The sequence below is a fragment of the Cetorhinus maximus genome, chromosome 20 (assembly GCF_964194155.1).
Source record: "Cetorhinus maximus chromosome 20, sCetMax3.hap1.1, whole genome shotgun sequence".
NCBI lineage: Eukaryota > Metazoa > Chordata > Chondrichthyes > Lamniformes > Cetorhinidae > Cetorhinus > Cetorhinus maximus.
The window spans coordinates 13,657,060-13,674,886 of record NC_135898.1 but is presented as its reverse complement, the minus strand read 5'-3'; the positions used below and the strand labels follow the sequence as shown (position 1 = coordinate 13,674,886).

At 44.3% G+C, this 17,827-nt stretch overlaps 1 protein-coding gene across 1 annotated transcript in view; it reads right to left on the bottom strand.

Annotated features, from left to right (window-relative positions):
* Positions 1-17,286, bottom strand: part of gck (glucokinase (hexokinase 4)) — a 33,410-nt gene extending 16,124 nt beyond the window's left edge. The window contains exons 1-4 of the mRNA XM_078565320.1: positions 17,253-17,286; positions 6,220-6,374; positions 2,727-2,889; positions 1,239-1,393 (exon numbers count right to left, since the gene is read on the bottom strand). Coding sequence (XP_078421446.1) covers positions 1,239-1,393; positions 2,727-2,889; positions 6,220-6,374; positions 17,253-17,286 — 507 coding nt within the window. The remainder of the gene's footprint in view (positions 1-1,238; positions 1,394-2,726; positions 2,890-6,219; positions 6,375-17,252) is intronic.
* Positions 17,287-17,827: the final 541 nt, after the last annotated feature.

Sequence of the window (17,827 nt, the reverse complement as noted above, 5' to 3'; positions counted from 1 at the left end):
GGCCGTCCGAGGTTGGGCGACTATCAGGTTGGAAGCTGTGGGAGGAAGATCTCCAGAGGAGATGAGATCAGTGACAGTCCTGGAAACAATGGCTTGATGTTCCGTGGTGGGGTCATGGCCCAGGGAGAGGTAGGAGGAAGTGTCTGCGAGTTGACGCTCAACATCCACGAGGTAGAGGTCAGTGCGCCAGACAACAACAGCACCACCCTTGTCAGCGGGTTTGATGACAATGTTGGGGTTGGACCTGAGAGAACGGAGTGCAGTAAGTTCAGAGAGAGACAGATTAGAATGGGTGAGAGGAGCAGAGAAATTGAGACGGCTAATGTCACGCCGACAGTTCTCAATGAAAAGATCAAGAGAAGGTAAGAATCCAGAGGGAGGGGTCCAGGTGGAGGGAGAATATTGGAGGTGGGTAAAAGGATCCGTTGAACGGGGAGAGGACTCCTGCCCAAAGAAGTGAGCACGGAGACGAAGACGGTGGAAGAAGAGTTCAGCATCGTGCCGAGCCCGAAATTCATTGAGATGAGGGCGTAAGGGTATGAAACTAAGTCCTTTGCTGAGCACTGAACGTTCAGCATCGGAGAGGGGAAGGTCAGGGGGTATAGTGAATACGCGGCTGGGGCTGGGATTGGAAGATGGGGTGGGGACGGAAGGACAAGCAGGGGTGGAGGGTCCCAGATGGGTGTTGGTGTCGATGAGTTGTTGGAGCTTGCGTTCCTTAGCACTTGAGAGAAAGAGAAAAAGTTTCTTGTTGAGGCGTCGGATGAGGCGAAGAATAAAATGAAACTGGGGGCACGCGCAGCTTTGAAAAAGGGTGCGGCGGTGCTGCTGGAGGGAGAGGTCGAGTGTGTTCATATGGCGGCGCATGGCACTGAGTGTGGATCTCAGAATGCGACGGGAACAGCAGTCCGAGAAACGTTTTATGTCCCGGAGATATCTGTAATCCTGGGTGGGTTCGAAACAAGAGGGATGGGATTTCAGTTGAAATCCACGTGGGGTGAGTCGGAGATGGAGACAGTCACTGATAAAGGAAATATGGCTGTGAAAGTGGGTTTTAGTAAACACCTTGTCAAACACCAGGACAGAAATGGAAAGCAATGAAGGTGCACAAGGCAGAAGAGACAGGCGGAAATCCTGTCGGAGAACAGAGCAATACTTCTTCAAGGAAGGCATTTCTTGAAGAGAAGTGGCAGTCAATTAAACACAGAGATAAAAACAAAAAACTTATAAATTCTTACCATTTCTGCTGTGCCAGTCATGACAGCAAATGGGATGGAGTACCTCTGGTTACTGGTTGCAATTTTCCAATCGCCCTTCTCATCTTCACCTACTTTCACCAGCATCACACGGAAATTTGTGCCCCCCAGATCCAGCGCCAGGAAATCTCCAACCTCTGAGTGTAGAGGATAAGGGAACAATGAGTCACAAACATGAACAAAGACATGCACTGAAATAAAGCATAGTTTCAGAAGAAATACCAAACTGACTCAGAGGAAGAAGCACACTTTTCAAATAAAAACAGAGAATGCTGGAAATACTCAGCAGGTCTGGTGAATCTGTGTCAACAGAAGCAGAGTGAATTTTTCAGCTTGAAGACCTTTCAACAGAATTCTTACTTTTCAAAGTTCTGCTTTGTGAGGAGAAAGCGTAACCATTAAAGGGAAAGCCAAAACAGTTCTGAAATACAAAGGATCATCTTGTAACAGCATTAAACAAAGAAATCACTTGTGTACACAAATGTGAAAAGGTGCACTAATGAGCTAATGTGCTGGAAGGACTCATTGTCAGCAGCCTCTCACAAACCCTACTTACTTAATAGATAGTGGTGGATAGATGGAAAACTTCAGAGGAAAGCAATGAAATGCGTCAGCCGAAGCCCTTTGTTGGCATTCTTTGCCTTTGAATCACAAAGGCATGGGCTGAAGCCTCACAAGACTTGAGCACAAAATGTAGATTGACACTCCAGTGCAGTACTGAAGAAATGGTGCACTGTTGGGCGTGTGTCTTTTGGGTAAGACATTGAAACCCATCTGCCCTCTCAGGTGGATGTAAAAGATTCCATGATGCAATTCACAGAAGAGCAGGGGAATCCTTTCCAGGGTCTTGGTCAATATTTGTCCCTCAACCAACATCACGAAAACAGATTATTTAACATCACTAAAACAGGTTATTTGGTCATTTATCTTAATGCTGCTTGTGGGAGCTTGCTGTGCACAGGTTAGCTTACCTGTTTCCTACATTACAACAGTGATTACACTTTTTTAAATTACTTCATTGGCTGTGAATCACTTCAAGACATCCTGAGAACATAAAAGATGCTGTATAAATGCAAGCTTCTCTTTTTGTTTTCTTGAGGACATTTCATGTCAGCACATTCAAGAATGCACATATTTGGCAGAGAAGGGGAATAGGGAGAGGAAAGAGTGTTACGTGTGCAATACTTATAACTTTGGCAGTTGGTTTAGAATGCTGTCTTGCACATTCCTCTAATATCATGGGACCACTGAATTGGCAAACTGCTGGGCAGTTGTCACATGTTGGTTAAAATGGTGAATTGGACTAAGATAGGGTTGATTGTTCCGAAACAAGAATCAGAACCAGAGTCAAGTTGTTTATGGGAGACTTTCTTCTGCATTTACTGGAGTAATTTGTCTCATTATAATAGTCCTGTCATCAGTTATTGGAATGCGTTGGGACAACGTTACTCAGCAGATTAGTTTTTCTACCTGAGCCGTCTGGTGTTGAACGTACGTAAGTGGGCAGCATCTTGACACTGGCTGTTTTGTGGGTCTCCAGCCGCAGGCCCTTCTCCATTTCCTGCTGTATTCTCCGTGTCACTTCCAGCAGCTCCTCTTTCTCAAGGTGAAATTCTGACAAAATCTGCTGTACCTATTAGGGAGCAAAGGACCGCAACAACATATGGAAGATCGGTAAAGCATATATATATATGAAAACGCATGTGCTTCATATGTGAGACAAACATGGTACATGGATATGGAACAACAACTTGCATTTATATAGCGTCTTTGATGCATAAAAATGTCCCAAGATGCTAAACAAGAGGGATATCAATAAAAACATCTGACACCAAGCCACAGAGGGTTATCAAGACAGATGACCAAAAGCTTGGTCAAACAGATAGATTTTAAGGACCATTTTAAAGGAGGGAAAGTAGATAAGTTTAGGGAGGGAATTCTAGAGCTTAGGGCATAGGCAGCTGAAGGCCTATCCACCAATGGCAGAATTGTTATAATCGGAGATCTGCAAGGAGACAGAATTGGAGGATCACAGAGATCTCGAGGGCTTGTAAAACCATAGAAATTTACAGCCAAAAATCTATTGAGGCTCTTTGTCAGTGCTATCCAAAACTAATCGCACTATCGTGGTTCTTTCTTCATCGCTTCATATATTTCTTTGCTTCAAATGTTTATCTACTCTCCCTTATAAGATGCAATGATTCCTGCCTCAAATACTTCACGTGGCAAACCATTGCATGCTTACATGGTATACACAAGATTGGTGCAGGCTAATCAACTAAATAAATATATGGAATGCTTTCTCTTATTGGACAAGACAAAATACAAAAGCAGGGATGTAATGATGGAACGGTATAAAATGCTGGTTAGACCACAGCTGGAACTTTGTGTATAGTTCTGGTTGCCACATGACATTAAGGACATAATTGCTCTGGAGAAAGTGCAGAGGAGATTTACAAGAATGTTGCCAGGGCTTGAAAACTGTAACTATGAGGAAAGATTGGATAAACTGGGATTGTTTTCCTTGGAACTGAGGGGTAATCTGATTGAGGTGTACAAGATTATGAAGGGCCTAGATAGAATAGACAGGGATGCCCTGTTTCCCCTAGCAGAGGTCAAATACAAGGAAGCATAGTTTTAAGTTGATTGGTAGAAGGATAAGAGGTGACATGAGGAAACAGTTCTTCACCCAGAGGGCGGTGGGTGTTTGGAATTCACTGTCTGGTTTGGTGGTGGAGCCAGAAACCCTAAACTCATTGAAAAGATACCTGGATCTGTACCTAAGGTGCTAGAACATGCAAGGATACGGACTGGGGTGCTGGAAGGTGGGATTAGAATGGGCAGCTGGTTTTTTATTTTTCCTTTTCCAGACAGTGCAGAATGATGGGCTGAATGGCCTCTTTCTGTGCCGTAACAATTCCATGGTACTATGGTTCTAATTGCGAGGTAAGGTATGTAGTAGATAGGTGCTGAATATAGTATGTACCATGGTTGTACTAGAAACATGCTGAGCATCACATGTACTAGATATGGTATGTATAAGATAAGAACAGGACGTTTGCTGTGTATGGTATAACCTATGTATATCTTAGGTGTAGTATGTAGTTGAAATATGCCAGGAATGGTAGATTCTTGATGTGCTCGAGATGTGGTATTGCACTTGATCGTGTTTGGACTCTGTGCTGAGATGAAGTTCTCTGGCAGCCCAGCCAGACCATAAATGCTTCTGAGGTCATTATTCTTCATCCAGTCCCTGGATAAGAGTACAAAGTACCCTCAGCATCAATTAAGACTGAATTTAAAACAGTAACAGTACAGCTACGGTAACATTCCATATTTAATATAAAATCAAATTGGAAATTAGGATTTAATGAACTGTTATCTCTGTCCCCTATGATAGCCTAGAACTCCCTTCTCCAATACACTAAAGCCTTATTAGGTCAGAAGCAGGTAGAAGTGTCAGTTCTCAAGACATAGAGGTACGATGACAACTCTTGATCATACTACCTCAATATCCTCTACCCTTTTAGAAGGGTACATAGTAATCTTACTAAACTGGTAGGCTTATTCAAGAACAAAATAATATAGGAACCTAGAACATTTTGACAAAGGAACAAGAGTAGGCTATTTAGCTCCTCAAGCTTGTTCCACCATTCAATGAGATCATAACTGATCTGCAACCTTACATAAACCCACCTTTGCCCCAAATCACTTGCTACCTTTGGTTAATGAAAATCTATCAATCTCAGATTTAAAGCTAACAATTTACCTAACATCAATTATTGTTTGTAGAAGAGAGTTCCAAACTTCTATCACCCTTTGTGTGCATTATTGTTTCCTAATTTCACTCCTGAAGGTCTGGTTCTAATTTTTAGACTATGACCCTTAGTCCTAGATTCCCCAATCAGCAGAACTAGTTTTTCTCTATCTACCCTATCTGTTCCCCTTAATATCTTGAAAACTTTGATCAAGTCATCCCTTAACTGTCTAAATTCCACAGAATACAACTGCACTTTGTGTAATATCCCCTCATAATTTAACTGTTGGAGGAGAGCTGAGGTGTGTCAGCTGTGGCTCAGTTGGCAGCTTCTGAACCACAAGGTTCTGGGTTCAAATCCCACTCCAGGACTTGAGCACAAAAATCAATGCTGGACACTCCAGTGCAGTACTGACGGAGCATTGTATTATTTGAGTTGCCGTCTTTCGGATGTGATGTTAAACCCAAGGCCCCATTTGGCTGTTTGGTGGATGTAAAAGTTCGCAAAGCACTATTTTGAAGAAGAGCAGGTAAGTTATCCCCGGTATCCTGGCCAATATTATCTGGTCGTTATCACATTGCTGTTTGTGGGAGTTTGCTGACTGCAAATTAGCTGCTGTGTTTCCTATATTACAACAGTGATTGCACTTCAAGAAGTACTTCATTGGCTGTAAAGTGTTTTGAGAAAAGCGCTATATAAATGCAAGTCTTTCTTTCTTTTAGAAATCAGTAGCCAAAGACTGTTTATTACAGCATTACACAGCACATTATTTGACCTCTTAAGGAAAACATGTCACAGAGTGGTTGTGTATTAGAGCATGCAACAGAGCAATTGGATGTGGATTCTTGATCCAGTCTGCTGAATTCTGATCTCCCCTCTCCTGGCACATGTGCATCCTCACAGTAAGGACATTAACTGGGTGAGAGGTCGCCAGTGGCTACTCTAATGTATCAATGTGAGGCAAAGATAACCTCTACACAGGAGAATACATGCATTATTCAATGAGTGTCTTTTGGTGGCCTTTGCCATGACGTGGTACCAACTTGCCAGTGTTAGCAGCATAGGTTGACACAATGAGATGGACGATGATGTTTCCGTTTTTCTTAAATTAGCAGGCAGCTTTTGTTAATCATCTTGGAAAATTACTTCAAATATGGCAACTTCTTTTATTACACCTTGTGTTATACAGAGCATTGTCGCATTACCTTATCTATTGAAAACTCAATTTCACTCTGTTGTAACATCTCCATATCATTCTTTGCCCTATGAATTTCTGTGATGAGCTCCCTATCTCTGTCTCTATCCACTTCATGAATAACATAGAATGAACTCTTCACAATGGATGGTTGTAGATGGGCCGCTGTTAATTAATAACAGAGTCACACAATTCTTGGAAATCTACCAAGAAACTACATTTATACATGAGCTTCTTGACACACATCTGGTTATGCTGTGAAGTGGCAAAGTTAATCAGTAATTTATTAATAAATGGGACAGCAAATCAGAATTTTGTCAGAATCTCAGTACAGCATAGGTGGTTATTGAAAGATTCCTGCTGATTAATGATACCAGATGATAGCAACAATTTGAATCTAGCAGCACAGTCTTTCCTTATGTCCATATAATTAGCTTGATACTATGGTGATAAATTTATAATGTGAAAAACAGCAATTCCATATTACTAAATCAGTACAGCTCATATCAATACCATATTAACTGGACCACTATGGTGAGATAACAGTAGCAGATTACTATACCAGCAATACAATAACATATCACTAATATCTTAATATATCAATAGCAAGTTATTGTACCAGTAGATCAGTGTTATGATTTGAGATTTATCCCAACACTTTTGTCTTCTATTTGCAGCAAAAAGGTGGTTTCTACGTGATAGAAAGAATTATATGGTGCCTTTAATGTCCCAATGTCCTTCACTTATGAAAGGGAAATTCAGTTTGGCCAACCTATTAAATTATTTTGAGGTAACTAATAGGGCAGGTAAAGGTGAAACCAGTGGATGTGGTATTTTTGAATTTTCAAAGGCATTCAAGAGAGGCACACAAAATGTTGTAGCACAAGATAAGAGCTCACAGGGTTGCAGCTAATGTTTTAACATGGATTGAGGATCGGTTAAAGGACAAAAAACATGGAATAAACGATTTATTGTCAGATTGACAGGCTGTTACTAATAAAGTGCCAAGAGCATCAGTGCTGCAGCCTCAGCTACAGACTTAGATGAAGGGACTGAGTGTTTGCTGATGATACAAAGCTAGGTGGGAAAGTAAGTTGTGAGGAGAAGCAATGAGTCTGCAAAGAGATATAAATAGTGTGAGTGAGTGCGCAAGATGCTGGCAGATGGATCAACGTGGGCAAATGTGAGGCTATTTGTTTTAATATGGAGAATAGAAAACAGAATATTGCGAAATGGTAAGAAACTCTGAAATGTTGGTTTTCAGAGGGACTTGAGTCCTTGTGCACAAAACACAAAGTTAAACAAGCATTTAGGAAGGCAATTTTTTTTTGGAAAAAAATACTTTATTCATAAAATATCTGGAAGAACACTCCAAACCATTTCAAAATCACCATCACAAAAGTACAATCAGGTTCAACTTTTACAACATGTATCACGAGGTGCATCAATACAATCAATGAATATTACAATCATTTGCAGACATTCATTTTGAGCTGTACAGCCCGAGGGGCTCTAAACAGTTCCCAGTCCCTCGGTGCACTGTGGCAGAAAGGTCTTAGACAGCGACCCTTCCCCATAGCGCCTTTGCGGCGGCTGTCCCAAGCTTTAGTGCGTCCCTCTGCACGTAGTCCTGGACTTTAGAATGTGCCAGTCTGCAACACTCGGTCGGGGACAACTCTTTGCACTGGAAGACCAACAAGTTTTGGGCAGACCAAAGAGCGTCTTTCACCGAGCTGATGATCCTCCAGCTGCAGTTGATGTTTGTCTCGGCGTGTGTCCCTGGGAACAGCCCGTAGAGCACAGAGTCCTATGTCACAGAACTGCTCGGGACGAACCTCGACAGAAACCACTGCATATCTCTCCAGACCTTCTTTGCAAAGGCACAATTTCTCACCACCAGCCAAGCTACATCTTGGTGCTTGTTGGAAAGTTCTGGCGATGAGGCATTCTGCCAAATGACTTTGACAGTCTGCTCGGGGAACCATCCCACAGGATCCACCCTCTCCTTTGCCCGCAGGGCCTCTAAGATGTTACGTGCCGACCACTGCCTGATGGACTTGTGGTCAAAGCTGTTTCTCTGCATAAATTTTTCCACAAGGGACAGGTGGTACGGCACGGTCCAACTACTTGGAGCGTTCTGCAGCAGCGTGGCCAGACCCATCCTTCGCAACACAGGTAGAACCTCAGCACATAGTGACACTTGGTGTTTGCGTACTGCGGATCTATGCACCGCTTGATGCAGCCGCACACAAAGGTGGCCATCAGTATGAGGGCGATGTTGGGCACGTTTTTTCCCCTTTTATCTAGAGGCTTGTACATCGTGTCCCTGCGGACACGATCCATTTTCAACCTCCAGATAAAGTGAAAGATGGCTCGGGTGATCGCCCTCGCACAGGAATATGGAATGGGCCAGACCTGCGCCATGTACAGCAACAGCGAGCGTGCCTCACTCCTGATGACCAGGTTCTTACCCACAATGGAGAGGGAGCGTTGCTCCCACATGCCCAGTTTCCTTTTCACCATAGACACTCGCTCCTTCCAGTTTCTAACGCATGCCCCGGTCCCTCCGAATCATATCCCCAGCACCTTCAGGCCGTCAGCCCTGACGGTGAAGGGGACAAAGGATCGGTCAGCCCAGTTCCTGAAGAACATGGCCTCGCTCTTCCCACGATTTACCTTGGATCCCGAGGCCAGTTCGAACTGGTCGCAGATGTGGATCAGTCTGTGCACCGACAGCGGATCCGAGCAGAAGATGGCGACATCGTCCATGTACAGGGAGGCTTTGATCTGAGTGCCTCCACTGCCTGGGATCGTCACTCCTCTTATGCCCGGATCCTTCCTGAAGGACTCAGCAAAGAGTTCTATGCAACACAGGAAAAGAACAGGCAAGAGAGGACAGCCCTGCCTGACTCCAGATTTAATAGGGAAGCTATCTGATTCCCACCCATTGATTGAGACTGCGCTACTGATGTTAGTGTAGAGCAGTTAGTGTAGATCCAATTGCGAATTCCCTCCCCAAACCCCATTTTGAAGAGCACATCCACCATGTAGGTGTGCGATATTCTGTCAAAGGCCTTCTCTTGATCTAAGCTAATGAGGTAGGTGTCCACGCCCCTGTCCTGCACATAGGCAATCGTATCCCTGAGCAGCGCTAGGCTGTCAGAGATCTTCCTGCCCGGCACAGTGTAGGTCTGGTCAGGGTGGATCACCAGTTCCAGAGCGGATTTGACCCGATTGGCGATGACCTTGGACAGAATCTTATAGTCCACATTCAACAGTGAAATGGGTCACCAATTTCTAATTTCCTCCCTTTCCCCCTTGTGCTTGTAGATGAGGGTGATGATGCCTTTCCTCATGGATTCTGACATACTGCCGGCCAGGAACATACTCTCATATACTTCTAGCAGGTCTGGGCCGATCCAGTCCCACAGAGCCGAATACAAGTCCACCGGCAAGCCGTCGCTTCCGGGAGTTTTACTCTTCTCCAAGGACTCAAGGGCCTTAGTCAGTTCGTCAGGAGTTAGCGGTTTGTCCAGGCTCTCCCGTGTACTGTCATCTAAGACCTCCGTGATAGAGGACAGGAAGGACTGGGAGGCCATGCTGTCTGTGGGCTTCACGACATACAATCCGGCATAAATGGATAAACGGCACAATGTCGGACTGTGATGACTTTACTGAGCCGTCTTCTCCCTTCAGGCTGCTGATCACAGAGCTCTCTCTGTGTACCTTTTGGAAGAAGAAATGTGAGCATGTCTCATCCTGCTCCACGGAGCGGACTCTGGAACGGAAGATGATCTTGGAGGCCTCCGAGGCAAAGAGCGAGGCTTGCTGGCTCTTCACCTCTTGGAGTTCCTCTTTGACATTGACACCCATCGACTGCAGCCGGAGCAGATTCTGCATTTTCTGGAGTCGGGACATTTCCCTCTGTTCCTTTCTAGCTTTCTGGGTGCCTTTGAGGATGAAAAACCTCTTGATGTTTCCCTTGATCGCTTCCCACCAATGTGTCAGGGACTCAAAGAGGGGTTTCACGGTTCTCCAACCTTTGTAATCCCTCTTGAGCTCCTCAATGTTCTCTGGGGTCAGCAGTTGCACGTTTAGCTTCCATGCCCCCTGCCCACCCTCTGGTCTTTCTCTAAGTGGCAGTCAGCCAGTAGGAGGCAGTGGTCAGAGAAGAACACTGGCCTGACGTCAGTGGATCTGACTGCGAATGCACGGGACACAAACAGGAAGTCTATCCTGGAACGGATGGACCCATCTGGCCGCGACCAGGTGTATCTACGCTGCGCTCCGTCTGCAGGGTTGCTGAAGACGTCGTGCAGCTTGCATACTTTACTGTTTCCATCAGGGATCTGGATGTAGCGTCCAACGTGCTATCGGCCCTGCCGGATCGTCCAGCCGCATCGATGATGCAGTTGAAGTGGCCGCCCAAAATGACCGGCCTGGAGGTCACCAGCAGCAGTGGGAGCTGCTGAAAAACCACTAACCGCTCGGCCTTTTGTGCTGGGGCGTACACGTTAATTAACCGGAGTGGAGTATTCTTGTACATTACATCTGCTACGAGGAGGCGCCCGCCCACCACCTCGGAGACAGTGAAGTTGCCTCCCCGCAGCAGAATACCCAGGCTGGAGGAATGCGAGTCGTTTCCGCCTGACCAGATCGATGGCCCGTGGGACCACCATCGTGACCACTGCCTGTAGGAGCTGAGGTGCGGTATCGCACACTCCTGCAGAAACAACAGGTCAGCAAGGTAGTCCAAGGTCGCAACACATCGCGTAGTAGATTTAATGCTACGCACATTTATGGATACAATATTTACACCCATTTTAAAACATTTATTCTCTTTCCAAACCTGTTGTCTCTGAGAGTCCCGGACCTTTGATCTGCTCCTTCATTCCCATAGTGTGCATAAATTGCCTCACTTTGGATGAGCTGAGGAAACATTTAGGAAGGCAAATAGTAGGTTGGCCTTTATTGCAAGGGGTTGGAGTACAAGAAAGGAAGTTTTGCTACAATTATATAGGGCTTTGTGAGACCACATTTGGAGTACTGTACAGAGTTTTGGTTTCCACACCTAAGGATGGATATACTTGCCTTAGAAGGGGTGCAACAAAGGTTTGATAGATTGATTCCTGAGGTGAGAGAGTTGTCCTAGAAGGACTGAGTAGAATGGGCTTATATTTCCAGCAGTTTAAAAGAATGAAAAGCAATTGCATTGAAAGATAGGATTCTGATGGGACTTTACAGGTGCTGAGAGGTTGTATCCTCTGGTTAGAGAGTCGAGAACTGGGGGAATAATGTCAGGATGAGGGGTTGGCTATTTAGGACTAAGGTGGAGAGAAATTTCTTTATTCAGAGGGCTGTGAATTTTTGAAAGTTTCTATCCCAGAAAGCTGTGGATGCTCAGTCACTGAATATTTTCGAAACTGTGATAAACAGATTTTGGGCTCCAAGGGAGCAAGGGACATGGGGATGAGGTGGGAAAAAGTGGAGCTGAGGTTGAAGATCAGCCATGATCTTATTGAACGGCACAGCAGGCTCGAGGGGCCATATGGGCTACTCCTGCTCCTATTTCCTATGTTCTTATGTTCACAGCCAGTGAAATATTTTTGAATTATAGGTACTATTGTTAAGTAGAGAAGATATATAAACAGACAAAGCTTAATATTAGTTATAACCTGCTGTATTCAGGATAACATAATGAAGATCAACAATTTTCCTTTTATTTTGATTGTGGACCCTTAGAGACCACAGAGGTTACACACCAGATTATTATATCTTATCTAAAAGGATACTATCTCTGGATTCTTGCTCACAGGCTTCTATGCATTATTCTACCTTGATATTGAACCTAACAAATTTGATAGCTGTTTTAGATTCAATATTGAACAATATTGGTACAGACTGCAAATGTGATATCTTAAACTGTAATTCAAACCTGTGGGATATTTAGTGTGTATTGTTTAAATGCTGCCTTATAGACTTGCAATACACGTGACACATATTGATATTACAATATTTAATAATAGTATGGAGGTGACATGGCCTCACCAGGTTCCCTTCAGTCATGTATCTTTGATTGTCGCATCGTGTTATCATTGCAGTTTCACTGGACAGTGTACAATTCAACTCCATCATGAAAATTCAATGGTAGAACAAAATTACAAACAACAAGGTCCTTCAACATGCTGGACAAAACAGCATGGAGAACACCCGCTAGAAAATTCAACTGAGATGGGCATGCCATGTCTCCTGCATGAATGACTGCAAACTACCCAAACAGATCGTCTACAAACAGAACTGTCTCAGGGCAAATTACAACAAGGTGGTCAGTACAAACACTACAAGGACACCCGAATAAAAAGAGCCTGGCAGAGTATATCTCTTGGGAAAACAGTGCAGTTGACTGGCCCATGAGGAGGCAAGCACTGAAATTTGGTTCAAAATGCTCCAAAGACCATTGATATCAAACTCACAACATCCAACATATCCAGGGAAGGCCAGAGGTGGCGCAGCTGCAGAAGTTCTCCCAAGCAGCAACAGTGACAACATGAACTGCCAGTTTTTTGGACCGACAAGCCGATCACACAACGGACACTTCAGTCACAAGAGGACTCGCATAAGATGAAGTCACTTACAGCTTGGACATACTTGAATAATGAACAGACTACCACCTCACAATTCAATTACTATACTGGGGTATGGTGTGAAGATTGAGTCAACAGGCCTTTGACACTTCTCAACCCTTGAAATCCAACTACCTGAAATGCTCAGATGAGTGAATGTAGTGAATAGTGCCAAGGTTAGCACACAATTGGGATTTGAGAATGAGAATCAGCGCGAATACTCTAATTTTATCGGAATGTTAGCAAATACCTTTCTGAAGTGACTGTGCGACCATTAGTGTAGTCAGACATACACAGCTAAACAAAGCTGGCGTTCATATGGTGCAATAGAGAGCATGATCAAAAGGAAACAAACAGGAACATGGGAACAAAAATACTTTCTTCTGAAAATGCAGGAGAGACGGATTTCACCGCAGGCTTCAGGATCCCGACTGAATAGGGGTCCTGAGTCCTGACTTGCCTGAAGGGCCTGTTCAGCAATCTGCAAATCACCAACCAAGTAAGGACAGTAGGCGGGAAGCAGATGCTGGCGGCCCAAATATAGGCAGCTCTGAAGCCTTGGCAGCCCCCACCTGGAGAGGTGGGCAATGCTAAAGCAGCTCAGAGATCGAAAGGACTCCTCCATTATGAGGCAGCCTCAAAGACGTTAGTGAAAAATTTAAAATTGGAGGGTCATAATTCTCTGGATGGCCCAATGAGACAATGGGGGCACGTTACCTGCCTATGGATCCCTCCTTGGGCCATGGAACCTCCAGCTCCAATGGCACCAACTTTCCCACCCCTGACCACCCCTGTACACCCCAGCCCAGGATGGCCACAGGGCAGCCACCTCCATGAAGCTGGCGGCCTCCCCATGGTGACACAGCCAACAAAATGGCAGCAGTATAGGAACTTTTCCTTAACAGGACCTTCAATTATTTCAATTGGCTGAGCAGCTCTGGTTGGCAGGCAGCTGATCCATATCCAGTCCCACCAATGGGAAACCTCTCAGGTAGTGGGACTGCATCAGGGAGTCATCCTGACATGGCTCTCTGTTCTTTTCAGAGCCTCGCAGTCCACCACTTTGTCTGTTCATTTGTTGGTCGCACCTTCTTCCCAGAAAGTTGATTGCCATGGATCTCCACCTATGTCTGTCCTTGTGCTGCCCTTACATATTCCACATAGGTCAACTGCTTCCCTCTCCTACATTTTCCATCAATCTTTCCTTCCAGTAATTGTCTCTGTCTGCCTTATCAATGTAATCAAAATATTGTATCTTTCCCTCTTTGATGTTATGCACTAATTTCCTCTTTATCCCAGCCTTTCCAGTACTTCCTCATGCGTCTTTCTATCTGTGCAGGATATGCAGAACATAGAAATAAAGGAAATAGAAGCAGTGGGCCATTTAGCCCTTCAAACCTGCTTTGCCATTCAATATGATCATAGCTGATCCTCTATCTTAACCCCATGCTTCTGCACTCCCCCCATACTCTTTGACCCCTTTTGTGTCTAGAAATCTATCTTTTCCCTTCTTAAATATATTCAGTGACTTGGCCTCCACAGCCTTCTGTGGCAGAGAATTCCACAGGTTCACCACCTTCTGAGTGAAGAAATTTCTCCTCACCTCAGTCATAAATGGCCTACCCCGTATCCTGAGACTTTGACCCCTTGTTCTAGATCCCCCAGCCAGGAAAAACATCATCCAGTCTGTCCAGCCCTGTCAGAATTTTATACATTTCAATGAAATCCCTTCTCATTCTTCTAAACTCCAGTGAATATAGGCCTAGGTGACCCAATACCTCCTCATACGACAATCCTGCCATCCCTGGAATCAGTCTGGTGAACCTTTGCTTCACTCCCTCTATGGCAAGTACATCCTTTCTCAAGTAAGGAGACCAAAACTGCACACAATACTCCAGGTGCGGTCTCACCAAGGCCCTGTACAGCTACAGTAAGACATCCTTGCTCCTGTATTCAAGTCCTCTCGCAATGAAGGCCGACATACCATTTGTCTTCTTAACTGCTTGCTGCACCTGCATGCTTATTTCAGTGACTGGTGTACAAGGTCTCCCAGGTCTCATTGTACATTCACATTTCCCAATCCATCACGATTTAAATAATACTCTGCCATTCTGTTTTCCCTACTGAAGTGGATAGCTTCACACTTAGCAACATTATACTGCATCTGCCATGTATTTAACCACTCACTCAACCTGTCTAAATTGCCTTGAAGCCTCTTAACACCCTCCTCATTGCTCACATTCCCACCAAGTTTTGTGTCATCAGCAAACTTGGAAATATTACATTTGGTTCCCTCATCCAAATCATTGATATATAATGTGAATAGCTGGGGCCCAAGCACTGATCCCTGCAGTTCCCCAATAATCACCTGAAAAAGACCCATTTATTCCTACTCTTATTTTCCTGTCTGCTAACCAATTCTCAATCCATGCCAATATATTACCCCCAATCACATGTGCTTTAATTTTGCAAACTAACCTCTTATGTGGGACTTAATCAAGATCTTTCTATACATGTCCTATATGGCCACATTCCAAATGCATTCAGCTTATCAATAGTATCTTTGTTTATTGTCCATATCTTGGAGGCATATAACATAGATGATAAGATAAAGCACCTCAGCATTCTTTTCTTAAGATGCAGGTTCAGTTTACCTGTTCAATTAACCACTTCAGGGCTTGCAAAATCCTGCCCACTGTCTATTGCAAAGATTTATCTGTAGATCATTAGCCTGTAAGAGCATTTACACAAAGTCACATTTGCTAGGAAGTTATTAAGTGCAATTAGCAATGTGGCCACGGTCACCTTGCATCTCTTAAGTTAATATGTTACAGAGGAGAGAGTGGCAAATTATTAAAAAACGTTTGGTTCCCTCATCCAAATCATTACTATATATTGTGAGTAGCTGGGGCCCAAGCAGTGGGAGTGGCAAGCTAGTCATCGTCTGCCACTCTGAAAAAGACCCATTTATTCTGACACTCTGTTTACTGAATCTTCTTTCCGAGAGCTTTGTCTAATATCACTCCCCATGGCTTCATTCTAAGATACTATTAGGGAGCTCAAATCACTGTTTACTAACTTTGGAATTTCTACATCTCATTGTTCACAGTTTGCTGCATCAATATTAAATGACGTTTTTACCAGAATGAAATGAATTACCCAGAATTGAGAGAGAATGTATCCCTCCAACATCTTTGCTAAACCTGATCTGTCATCCACTTTCCATTCATCTGCTTTGCCTTGCTTAAATAGATTTAATTCAAACTTTCCCATGAGATGTCACTAGTGTATATTTGATTAATTAGAGCATTCTGGATTTACAGTGCACCATGAGATCCTGCTGCTTTATACAGATGTTATAGCATAGGGTTGGATTGATTGCAACTGTGCAAGCAAATGTGTGAGGTCAGAATGTATGTGTGTGTGTTCATGGACATAAGAAATGAGGTTAATTCCTGGGATAAGAGGGTTGTCCTTTGAGGAGAGATTGAGTAGGATGGGCCTATAGCCCGCAGAGTTTAGAAAAATGAGAGGTGCTATCAATCGGAACTTACTCACCAATAAGCTGCTCCGATACTCAGTTTAGTTTCCACCATGATCATTCGGCGCTGGACCTCATTACAGCATGGATCAAACTTGGCCAAAAGAACTGAATTCCAGAGCTGAGATGAGAGTGACAGCTTTTGACATCAAGGCAGCATTTCACTGAGTATGGCATCAAGGAGCCTTATTAAAATTGGAGAATGAATCTTCCCTTCCCTTCCTTGACTTCTCTGTCTCAATTTCTGAGAATAGGCTAACAATTAAATATTTGCTATTTGCCCACTGACTCCCACAGCAAGCTCGATTATACTTCCTTACACCCTGTTTCCTGTAAAGGCTCCATTCCATTCTCCCAGTTTCACTGTCTCCATCGCATCTGTTCTGATGGTGCAACCCTCCACAGTAGTGTTTCTGATTTTTAATAATTCATTCAAGGGATTTGGGCATCACTGATGAGGCCAGCATTTACTGCCCACTCATAAATGCCCTCGAGAAGGTGGTGGTGAGCTGCCTTCTTGAACTGCTGCAGTCCCTGTGGTGTAGGTACACACACAGTGCGGTTAGAGAGGGAGTTCCAGGATTTTGACCCAGTGACAGTGAAGGAATGGTGATATATTTCCAAGTCAGGGTGGTGTGTAGCTTGGAGGGGAACTTCCAGGTGTTGGTGTTCTCATGTGTCTGCTGCGCTTGTCGTGGGTTTAGAAGATGCTGTCGAAGGAGCATTGGTGAGTTTCTGCAGAGCATATCTCTTCCCTTTTCCTCAAATGAGGGATTTCCCGCCACTGTGGTTGTCAGGGCCCTCAACCATGTCTGATCCATTCCCCGCAATTTGGCTCTTTCACTGCTAGAATCACGATACGGTTCCCCTTATCCTCACCAGGCTCCATACTCACAGGATCATCCTCCACCATTTCCGCTACCTCCAGCATGACACCACCACCAAATGCACCTTACCATCCCCTCACCTTTCAGCATTCCGAAGAGGCTAGTCCCTCTGCGACACCCTGGTCTACTCCTCCATCACCCCCAACACCCTGTCCCCTTCCCATGGCACCTTTCCATGCAACAGCAGGAGATGCAATGCCTGCCCTTTTACGTCCTCCTTCCTCACTGTGCAAGGTCCCAAAAACTTCTTTCATGTAAAACAGCAATTTAAATGTAGTCCTTTGAATTCCATAAACTATATTTGCTGCTTACAATACTGTCTGCCCTATACTCTGGAGACCAAAAGCAGATTGGGTGAGTGCTTTGTGAAACACCTCTATTCAGTCTGCAAGTCTGACACTGATCTTCCAGTGGCTTGCCATTTTAATTCTCTACCTTGCTCTCATGTTGACATCTCTGCCCTCGGCCTATTGCAGTGTTTCATTGAAGGTCAACGCCAGCTGGTAATTCATCTTTTGATTTGGCAGATTTGACAGCATTCTGGACTCAACATTGAGTTCAACAATT